The sequence below is a fragment of the Sinohyriopsis cumingii genome, chromosome 9, assembly GCF_028554795.1.
Source record: "Sinohyriopsis cumingii isolate HCF-2022 chromosome 9, ASM2855479v2, whole genome shotgun sequence".
In the NCBI taxonomy this organism is placed as follows: Eukaryota; Metazoa; Mollusca; class Bivalvia; order Unionida; family Unionidae; genus Sinohyriopsis; species Sinohyriopsis cumingii.
The window spans coordinates 111398852-111411257 of record NC_142969.1 but is presented as its reverse complement, the minus strand read 5'-3'; the positions used below and the strand labels follow the sequence as shown (position 1 = coordinate 111411257).

The 12406-nt window shown below is 36.6% G+C and overlaps 1 protein-coding gene across 1 annotated transcript in view; it reads right to left on the bottom strand.

Annotated features, from left to right (window-relative positions):
• LOC149792478 (uncharacterized) overlaps window positions 1–12406 on the bottom strand; it is a 36676-nt gene that overhangs the window by 6840 nt on the left and 17430 nt on the right. The window contains exons 2-4 of the mRNA XM_089971065.1: window positions 5067–5240; window positions 2711–2932; window positions 337–744 (exon numbers count right to left, since the gene is read on the bottom strand). Of these exons, the coding sequence (XP_089827191.1) occupies window positions 337–744; window positions 2711–2932; window positions 5067–5240 (804 nt within the window). The remainder of the gene's footprint in view (window positions 1–336; window positions 745–2710; window positions 2933–5066; window positions 5241–12406) is intronic.

Genomic DNA, 12406 nt, shown 5'->3' with positions numbered 1-12406 from the left:
TAGTAAAATATTACATATGTGTTATTTATAGAAATCTTATCAGGGTTAACATAATCTCTATCTTGAGATTTGGTTGTGACTTATACACTTTGACTTTAGACGTTAATCCAAGTAAGCGATTTTGTTTCTGTTTCTACTAATTATATCTTCTGGGATTTATTGTAAATCATTTAGATTTACACATGATTAAACGTGACGTTTAAATTCATGAGCTGGTAAGGGTTCTCAACTTTGAATATTGATTAATTGTCGTTTTGTTTTCTAGTTGTATCGCTGGAATTCCCAGATATGTATACTTTATTGAGAGAAAAAGAAACCCAAACAAATGTATTCTACCTTGAGTCAAGATGTCATTATACATCTCCTGTCCTTGTACCGGCTCGTTGATGACCGTGCCTGTATAGTTTGTTACTGGCTGAAGCTTCTCGGGTACGTCAGTGGTATTCATTCTGTCAAAGATCCCTATTTGCGGCTCTGTTATTGTTTGGTTTTGAGGCTGAATATTTGTTACTGGCTCCAACTCCTCTGGTACGTCCGTGGTATTGATTCCGTTGAAGACCCCTGTTGGAGCCTCTGTTGTTTGGGTTTGAAGTTGGCTGTTTGTTACTGGCTCATTCTCTTCGGAATCGTCCGTGATATTGATTTTTTCAAAGACCAGTAAATGTGGTTCTCTTGTCTGGTTTTGAGTCTCGTCCACAGGCATGTAATTTCTATCAACTCTCTCGCCATCAGTGACGACGTATCCTGTATAAAGAGATGTTATTCACATTTTATCTGACATTCACTTTTTCTCAAGTCCAGAACAGTTTCCGCTATTGTTTATGGCTTGAAGAATCTTGAAATGTATAATATCATGTTATATCTGATGAATTTTCAGCTTGCGTCGTTAAAATAAATAATGAACATTGTGCCTCTAGCAGGGTATCATGGGCAACAGAATGTATTTAACAGAGGCCACCGCACACGGGTTATTACGTATTGAACCAAAACATATTTAATCTTTTGGATTGCATATCGGAGATCATAGAAGAAATGTGGACTATAATGGGATAATCGTATACCCGGCATGCACGGTGTAAATAGGACACAGTCTCCGAAATTAATTGACTCTATTTGTTAACTAAATAAAATTGAGAGGTTCGCAATAGGACAATGGATAACCAAGTTCGCATGAGATAAAGAGAAGAGTGTACACAAAAGAATATATTTTTGAAGATATCGTGCCATTCTGCTTTCCCTGCATCCTTACGGAGTTTGGTAAGGGAGCGGGAGTGGAACAAATCAACTGAAACAAAATTCCCGATCTGAAAGGAAAGTAAAATTAATTTCGTCCATAATATATATTCTTTGGACATGCTTCTCTTCTCAAGTCAGATATAAATTGTATATTGCTTCCGCACATACATTGGACACTATAGGTTTGAGAGGACATGCAACAGTGTTCATTGAAAGTATTTTGTTTTAAATTCTGAATATTAGCGGTTGTACCTAGGTGGGTGGGGGATAGCGCAGCAAAATACAGTTTTCAAACATATTGCAGTTATATTTAATCAGCGATAATAATTTCTAATGCAAGGTACGTTAAACACTCTCAGGTACATAGAAAGATCGGACTGAACAGTATTGCATGTGTGAATTTCCACTGTAACCCCCAAAATATCTTCTCGAGTTCCCCCAAAATATCTTCTCGAGTTATCCCTGAATAGTATGTCCGCCTTGTTGGGTACCATTAACTATCGGCAAAAGAAGGTCATAGTAATCATTTGCACTATTGTATATATAACCATGAAATTTTAATGGGCTTGTTTGCGTATGGAGAACGTACATATTCAGATCAGACGTGAGTTGCACGTACTTTTCAAGCTCTGTTGAATATTTTCTCTATTTTTTTTAGTATTTTTCTGCAGACTGTTGTATGTATGGTCATGAAACATGGTGTATGCATTCAGCCTTGTACTTTTTGTTAACACCCATTAAAAAGAAAACTAGGTAAATTACTAACTTTTATTTGCAAAGTGATTATGACTCTGTGAAGCTGGCGAGACATAGCATTTTATACAATTTCATGTTGGTTCATTGCCATCACGGAACATCAGATTTTAACACTAATCAGGGTGAAACAGAAATCTTTAATTTGGGATTGTTTCATGAGTGGAAACATTTCTACAGCTTTAATTGCACCCTCTCTTTGTTTGTTTCAAAAGTAATAATGCTTATTCTTATGTGCTATGAGGGGAAATTTATATATATCTAGTCTATCCTAAGATAATACAGGTAGATAACAATGCTTGTACACATTACATTGATCTGAAAATTTGTTTCTTAAGGATTATTTTTTACAATAGATCGTCCGTTATGACCATGGATCTTTAAACGCGAAAAAGATGATGCCGACATTATTATAATTGCAACTCATCCTTAATGTCCTTTGTAATAAGAATGGAACAACAGTTACACGTTGCGTTGTAAAACCAATTCTAACCTCCTTTGCCTGTTCGGATGCATTATAGAAAGTGTGACCAGCACCGAGAAGAGGCTAACCAGGCGGAAATTAGATCAAACATTTTGATTTCTAGTGAATCAAGCAAACGTACTCGAATTAGCATTTTTCATCTCCGCAACTGTACAATTAGTATTCTTCTCTTTGCTAAAGCTTGAAAAATTTCCTCGTCTATATTTGTCAACTTTTTGCTCGTCTCTTTGTACGTACCTATATGTTCACCTCGTTTTCTGCTCTTTCTTGCCTTTCTAAGATTTATTTCGTTTGTTTCTCTGATTAACGAATATAACTGCACTTGACCCTTGGAGTCCTTTCCTTTCATGGCTAATGCATGTGCTCGTATGACAAGTTTATTCTGTGGTTTGGCTCTGTTCTCGTTTGCTTGCAAGTTTGTGACTCTTTGTTTAATCAATATCCTTTTTTTTCCTTTCCCTAAATGGAAAAAAACGTTGCGAACAATTGAGTTTGGACCACGACTTTGCAGACTGTTACAACTGTCTTATTCATTTTAATATTATGCTTATTTTCCCATTTTGATATTTAAGACTTATTTCAAGAAAATATTATATCATAGAATTTCTAAAATATTTCATAAACGTTATACGGTCTCGGCATACAAATGTCATTTGGGAATCGTATAAGTAACTCACCTTTCAAACACTACATATGATATTTTACCTAACTGAATAATACACTTTAAAAGTCATATATACCATACTTCATTTTGTTTCTTGTTTCTTAAGATATCAAGCTATTACATGACGTTGAAAAATATTACATGATTTTAAATTACTTATCAGATATTTCACAATTATTTTTTAACAGCTAAACAACAATAAAATAACCCATATAAGTGGACAAGGTTCGCTACTTGATATTTGAAAATAATCTTTGTCAATCGCATATTAGTATCTTGAAATATGAAACTTCACATTTCTGAATTTCAATATGTGTTTGACAACTAAACAAAATTTCCTCACACTTTACATTGAATCTGATATATAGTGAACTTTGTACAATTACGCTTGCGATATATATATATATATATATATATATATATATATATATATATATATATATATATATATAGTATATGTACATTGAAATATAATTTCATATATTATCAATCGATTTCTTATGATTATTTTCATTTGATTCTAATGAACTGATTTGGAATACAAACTTGTCCCAAACGGTTAGAAAAGATATAGCTTTTCAGTAAGTATTCTTTTGCTTGGCATATATATATATATATATATATATATATATATATATATATATATATATATATATATATATATATATATATATATACTTGATCCAGTATTCATGAAAAGTTGTCGACACAATATGAAGCTAACGTGCTCTCAACTCAAATATTGTTTATTGGTGTATATAACTTTTAGATGATATTTAACACAGTTTTTAATCATAACTAAGTTCTGTTTCAAATCTCTTGTTTGTAAATCCGTTTACCCATTATAGAATATCAAACACTGAGTTTGATCATGAATTTAAGTTGAGAAGCTGAATTAATGCTGAGCTTGTGTGAAAGTATCAAGATGCAATGAAATAGAGAAACCTTCTTCAGCCAGCTAGTTATGCTGTTGCTACAGAGAATTCACCTGTAGAAAGACAGATTAGTTTTACCTTGTGGGTCGGATTTTATTAAGCGTGTCAGTATTAGAATCATTAATGGAAATTTGAGCCTGGAAGCGTAGGAATTTGCACCATGAAACATGTGCACGAAATCGCTGTCAGGATGTCTTGCGACACTTTTAATGTGGAAAACAATTTGAATATAATAAAAGACATAAGGTTAATATTTTCTGATGCGAGATCTTATATTCCAGCTAGAGTAGTCACTTCAATTGTCTGCAGTTAAATTTGTCAAAAGATAAAAATGTCTGAAAGGGCACCGTCTGAGATACGCAAAATAAAGAACTAAATATAGCATACCGGTATTATTATAATTACAGGGATCCTTAGTCTCAGTATCACAATTGTCTACAACCTCTACGCTTACTTGCATAACAAAAAAATAGATGCTAAATTTGAAAAACATTTCTTCAAATCAAATTAATAGCTGCTGAGTTATTACACCATGATGTTAATATCGTCTCGTCGATTTTGTGGGAGAAGAATTTCACTCAGGACTATATTCTGCTCACATTAAACCCCAGATAAAAGCACCCATCTTTGGTAGTGCGTAATTACTTAAATATGGAATGCTATGAAGTGTTGATCGACATGTCGGAACCATCTATTGACGCACGATCAACGACACTTCCGTGCACAGTGATCGCTGGGGCCATATTTGTCATTATATACTATTAAAATAAACCACAATATTCACGAAAGGAAAAACAGCTCATAGTTTACTTCATTCCTTAATATTGTTTTTCAGGAGAACAATATAATTATATGCCATACAAGGTAAATTACCTTAGTAACGTAGCATAGTCTACCATTTCTATAACGTAAAAACATAGTCAAATACACATTGGTTGTTCTCTTTTTAATACATGGAAACAATTATACACGCATTTCTGGATGCCTCCCTTACCCGATTTTAATGTATCATTCTGGATTTCTTGTCCATATATTGACTGGTTGATAATTACTCCTGTAGAACTTGTTTCTGGCTCAAAGACTTCCAAGCGAGGCTCTATTGTCGACTGGGCCAGAGTTTGGAGCAAGGAAGCATCACTGACCTTATCTCCATTGACAATATTCTGCCCTGACAAAACGAATAAAGCACAAATGATACAGCATGCAAAACGGGCTTTGTTTATATATATATATATATATATATATATATATATATATATATATATATATATATATATATATATATATATATATATATATATATATATTCAAAAGGACTCGTTGCATTTAAGACTTGCATAAACCTAAATCAATGAGAGTTTGTCAAGAGGAATAGAATCTAGGAATTCTCTCATTATACCGTGTCTAAGGGTAGTAAGTAACAACTTGTTGTGATGTTTACTGTTCGTGAGGCGTATAATTTCATTTCAGGTCAGTGTGTTTGTCTCTATGGCAGACCTCTTGTTTCACGACTGGATTGGCACATGTTGTATTAAATAAACTTCGCTGTTTAATTAGAATATTTAATTTTGATGGCTTATAGTATGCCACTGCGTGTAAATTTTGAAATCTGCTAAAGAATTCAATAATATAAAAATGTTATCCTCTTTCTTCTTAGTTAATTATCACATAAACGTGTTTGTCAATATTTCGTTATATTGCATAATATGTTATATCTTGAGTTCGGAACTAATTATAACTAATATGTCTTGACATACCAAATGGGTTGTTATTACGATGAGATCAGGTAACTATGTCCGACTGATATGAATTGGTTTCTGACCTTCCAATCAGCTTCCTTATCTCATTCACTAATTAGTCAGACTTTTTGTTCATGCCTTCTCAGTTTTCCTGTGTTGGACATTTGTCAGTCGAGACCGTGTGAGTTAGCAACAAATTTTAAAGGATGAAAAGAATTTCGTTTTTGTGCCAGTGAAAAAGAAGGATTAGAACAGGACACTACAATGTTTGTGAGTGTTATGGTGATTTTCTAAATATCAATCTCCACTCTAATTTGCGGCAGTGAGATATGTAATTTGAATAATTATGATACTTTTCTCAAACACAAAGTTTTTTCCTCCTGTCCACGTAATAACTTACTTGTGGTTTATATTGACATGCAATATCCGATGATATTTTAAGTGACATTTTCAATCAAATATGTCATTTTTACAAGAAGTTACACTGATGTCGGAACAATATGTTGTCGTCACGGACGATATTCCTACTGTTAACAGTGAAAGACAAAGCAGGAATTGTTATCGAATAGCCTGGAAATGGACAAGAAGAATTCCAATGAAATGAAACAACACTGAAATGATGTTTTCCGCATTTTAATGTTTCCTTGTCATATGACTGTATCACAGATGATACTGTTATGTTTGATATGGTGAGTTCCATAGACAAAGTAACCCAGCTTTCACAACTTCTATAGCAACAGAAATGAAGAGGGGAATACTATTTAGTTTAGTCGTTCATTTATACGTTTTTAAAGAAAATCAATATAAGCACATTTGTGTTGACAGCTCGATTACGTCAGTTACAGTGATTTTGTCAAGGACCCCATGATTAGTTTCTGTAGTGGTCTGGTGTGAAGCCCGAATGTTTACCCAAGAATTACTACGAACCTTATCAGAGTTACTAACTATACGTTCTGATAGTGGGTCAAATACGGATATGTTAGTAAAAGGTACAGGATTGGCAAAATAAGGTAATGTTGTTCATCTAAATATCCGCTATATTCATCCATACACAGTTGACATGAACACGAAGTCTCTCAGTATTTATGATGATTCTGCATTATATGCAGTAAATTAAGAACATATAAAAAATTAAGGTTTTCTTTATAGTCTTTTAGAAATAGTCCAGTAACGTAAATTTTGAATAAGCTGTCTGCATACTCTTAAACTAAAAAAATAAATATTTGTGTAAATATTAGACATCCCCAAGCATTCATGCACACTATGCGTACAGAATATTGACGCTACTTGTTATTTTCTGCTAATACAAGATATGATAAGGTATTTAGTTCATGTTACCAATTACACGGATTTGTTTTAGGACAGAACACACTTTATTTGACTCCGTAATATTATACCTGGTAATGTCCATTTCACTTGTCTTATTACAACATGCTGACCACATCTGACATTGTTTAGCATGATGTCATATACTGTATTATTGCCTGTTTTAGTTCAAACCGTCATCTTACGGTTGGTTTGCTGGAATACACGGCCTTCACCTTGGGCTTGAATACTGTCACACCAAACAAGACTTAATGTTCCATTGGAAGCATTCAGTAGTCAAATACGATATACAAAATTTCTGCTTTGAAATCTTACCTGGACTAGTATACTCATTAATTTAAATATTGATGGTGACTTAAACACTATGGTAAGCGAAGTTTCAAATGAATGTCAATGTTTTGGGGTTCATCTATTTTCTAGTCATTAGGGTTTGAATAAATTAAATGCTTGAATGACGTTTATTAATGAAACAAATCATTCTGATTTGCAAAATAGAATATTTTTAAGCTAAAATAAAACTTGATCAAACCCAGTTTTAAACAACCCGTCATACATTTTGTCAGTGTTCACTTTGAACAGGTCTATACCTGCAGAAATGACATCACGATAGGTTTCAAGCCCAGAGAGAGGCCTGTTTATGACAATGCCACTAGTGTTAGTAACCGGATCGAACTCCTCCAGAGTATCTGTAATGTTTGCTGTAAAAGACCCCACGAGAGGCTCTATTGTTTTGTCTTACCTATATTGATTTCGATTACAGTTCGAGGGTCAATACTTTAAATTTTGATCTACGGTGGAGTAACACACTATAAATGAGGCAGATATTACACAAATCTGATTGCAGTAGGTGGTAGTCCGATTGTGGTGGGTGAATGATTTCATGGACATTCTGTTTGTAACTTTTAAAACTGTAATTACAAATGAAGATAACCCATGTAAGAATATCTAATAAGCAGTTTATATCTGGTATTCTATTTATAGAACGGATTCTTGGGTAAATAATGTACCTCGAATATAATTGTAGTTCCATACGCCCAGAAACTGAAAAAGAGTCACATCGCGGGCATGTGATTACCTTTGAATTATTCATTAAAATTATCAGCAATTTATACTTTGTGCACTTCCTTTTATGCAATTTTCAGCCTTTCCAATTAGCCCACAAGAGTAGTTAATGGGGATCTTATAGGGTCTATGGGATTTATCATTACAAACACCCTTGGGAACATATAGGGTCTATGTAAATTTAACATGGAGAAAAATCGTGGGAACATATAGGGTCTATGGGAATTAACATGGCCAAAAACCCTGGGACAATATAGGGTCTATGTAAATTTAACATGGACAAAAAAACCCTTGGGACTGTATAGGGTCTATGTAAAATTGAAACAGGGAGGGTCTCTATTTTTTTTTAAAAAAATAAAATAAAAAATAAAATAAAAAAAGGGGTAGGCAATTCAAAGACTATCTCTTTTCGAGAAATATGGCTGGCCCTGAAAAGGGCCTTTGGTTTATGTTAATATACCCTTAACATAAAGGGCATTTGCGACATCTTCTTGTCCTCAAACTTCGTCTTACAGCAGGGCCATACATCAGAGTCCTCTTGAGGCAACCTTGTCTCTCTATATAGACTCTTCTTATCCACAGGCTGCTGCTGGTCCTGTGGACAACGGTCCACTTGGATCGGACATACATGAGCATGTCCGTCCTGAACATCATTGTTGACACAAGGGTTGAAGATTCAACGTCGGTCCACATGTTGAGGCTCCTACAATAGGTGAATCAATGCAGTGAACTGCGCTTATTTATAGGGACAGAAAGGATTGAAACGGATTGAGTTCATTCACCAATCCGAACACGCGTTACAGAATTCAGTCAGCCCGCATCCAATCCGAAGAGAGCAGTCTGTGACGTCACGTAGTCTATATAGATTCGCTAGCGCTTGTGTGCAGTCAATCTATGCGACAGTGATTCAACATGACGGAAACTCAGAAAACGATCCAATGGGGTGCACCAGCAGGGGAGACCGCCCAAGGGAACCCGGACTTACTTTCAGAAGAGGTGAATTGGGATTTTGTCGATTTTCTCTCCTCGCAAGAATTTGTTCCGGAACCTTCGTTACCTTCTTCATTACCGCAAGTGGAGAATTTTAGACAGAGACAGAAAGAAGAATTGGAGAAATTTATACAACGACAAAGGGAAGCGGAACAGGCTTTTCTCTTACAGCAACAGCAACAAGAAGAAGAGGTAAGACAAAAACAACAGCAAGAAGAAGTAGCAGCAAAGAAACAAGAGGGTGAAAATCAAACGGTCACGGTACTGTTGGACATTTTAGCGGAGTTAAGAAGTCTGAAACAAATGTATCAGACTTCTTTATCACGACCGAAGAGAATACGACCTTCCCGAGCTAAACACGTCAACCCTGTGACTAAGCCTACCGTACCACCCTTAGTGATTTCAACCCAATCATTATCATCATTACGCAGTCCAGAAGTAGGCCTTGGCCGTGGCAAAGGCTTAAGGCAGTTAAAATTGATTGCTTAAACTCACCCCTGCACCATAAAGAAAAAAGGCCCTTTTCAGGGCCACCCACATTTCTCGAAAAGAAATACAATTTCAATTTGCCAATAACTCAAAAATAAACCCCACCCATTTTACCCTTATAGTACGTGTCTGTGTATGAGTGCGTGAGTGTAGCTTCTTATTTTAAAATCAAAACTCAAAGACTCTTACCTTATATCATTCATTTATTCTTTTCTCCATTTTTTACAATCCAATTCACAATTCACAACACAACACTTTAATAAAAAGTTCATTGATTTCTTCTTTTCTCCTTGTTTAGTCTCTCTGTTTTTTGAATTTCTTCACCGTCACACTCTTTTCCTCTTCTTCCTCCTCGCTTTCTTCCCTTCTTTTTTTCTCCTGTTTCTTTTTCTTCACCTGTCTTCTTTCTTCCTCAGAAGAATCCCTCTCTTCCTCTGAAGAATCCTTCTTTTCTTCTGACTCCTCTTGTTTCTTTTTTGGGCAATCTGGAGACCAATGTCCTTTTTCTTTACAATAATAACAGGTATCTTTACTTTTGTCTTTTTTAGCTCCTGTTTTTTGACGGTCTGGACACTCTGAAGACCAATGCCCTTTCTTCTGACAGATATAGCAAGTATCTTGACTTTTATCTCGAAAGGAAGCAGAGTAGTCCGTAGGCTGGTCTGAAGAGAATTTTCTAATGACCCCTCGCAAAGCTCTGACGAAACGTTCCATCTGGTTAGTCTCTTCCATCGTTGTGCTCGGCTTGAGAGTGAAATGAATAGTGAAAGGACAAGACACACACCCTTTTATATACGCTGGTCTGCTATGACTATAAAGTAGTTCATGGTGTTTGAACTTGAGTCATTTGACTTTTTGCTTTCAAGATGAAACGATCCCATTCATTCGAGAAAAAAGAAGAAAGTAAGAGGCAGAAACGTGATCTATCGCCTCGTACCAGGGCTGAAATATTGGCACAAATTCATGCCAGTGATTTTGAAGAGGACATGAGTGAACCAGAATCCGAACCCTCTAAACCAAGTCCACCACCCTTTGTCAACCCTGAAAAGTACTATTCCATTCGAGAGACGGAAAAGCGCTCCTCTAGAAAATTTAGAACCACGGCTTACAAATACACGGTGAAGTTTAAAGATTTCAAGTCCGAAGTACCGTTAGAGAAAGCAGAAGGGTTCATCACCGGAGTGTGGGATTCTCTGCTCACTGCACTCAAGCGACAATGTCAACCCAAAGAAGACGATCGCTTGAGACTTTCCATACAACACGACGGTTTGAAATCCTCTGTTTGGATCGAGTTTAGCACCCCTGCAGAATTGACCGCTTCCAAAGTCATGGACAAGATTCAACACGTGCAACAATCTAATGACCAGTTTGACATCACCGATGGAAAAGCCACATTGGACATGACCCACGTCTCTCCTCCTCAAGGGACCGGACGCAAAAAGATGTTATTGGTGAACGACCTTCGCAGCATTAAGCGTAGCCTTGTCCAAATTCACAATCCTCATGACCAGATGTGTTTAGCCCGTGCCATCGTGGTGGGACGAACCTATGCCAACAAGAACGACACGGTAGAATGGAAAAGAGACTGGGAGAACATTCGACAATCGGACCGAGCCAAACAACGAAGTGAAGCAGAACTCCTGTTACGAAAAGCTGGCATGTCCAAAGACACACCCTGTGGCATTCCTGAGATGCAAAAATTGCAAGATGCCCTAGCTCCACGATACACTTTGAAAGTGCACCCTCAAGAAGTGCGCGGGTCTCTGTTGTTTCGAGGTCAAGATTTTAAGGACGGAAAATACATTCATGTTTATCATCACGATGACCATTTCGATACCATTACCAGTATCACCGGATTCCTGGGATACGGTTATTACTGTGAGAAATGTGACCATGGTTATAATAATCGAGAGCAACACAAGCATTGTGGATCGAAATGCTCAGGATGTTTGGCCTCTTCACCCTGTCTGAGCGAAGAACCAGTGCCTTGTTCAACTTGTCTGCGCACGTTTGTCAGCCCTACCTGTTACCAACAACATCTGAAAACGCAAGGTTCACAGCAGAAATGTGCTTGTCAACTGCTGAGATTGTGCCCTACGTGTGGACAAGGCATACGTACCAATAGTACCAAGGCACACGTATGTTCAGGAAAAAAGAAATGTCACATTTGTCACCACATCGTGGACTTGGAACACCAATGTTACGTGCAAAAATACCAACCCCCACCAGAGAAAGAGGACGGTCACAAGAAGAAAGGCAATTTCATCTTTTTCGATTTCGAATGCATGCAAGAGACTGGCATTCACATTCCTAATTTCTGCGTGGCTCATCGAGCGTGCGAGAAGTGCATTCAAGAACCTATCTTCAGTCATTGCCCTCACTGCAGCAAGATTCCTGGAGGGCGTGAAAAAATCTTTCGGGGGCCAAACACGTTAGCCGATTTTGCCCAATGGGTCTTAGACCCCATCGACAAGACGTGGAGCCAAGAGGACATCGGACTTTACGGAGATTGTCATCGTCATGCCACGGTGATGGCTCACAATTTCTCCGGATACGATGGACAGTTTCTTCTCAGATACTATACGGAACATGGCACCGAACGTCCTAAAGTGACTTTGAACGGAGCCAAAATCATTTTCATGCAAGTGGGACAAGTACAGTTTAAAGATTCGATGAGCTATTTGGCCATGCCTTTGAGTCGAATGCCTAAAACGTTTGGAATGACAGA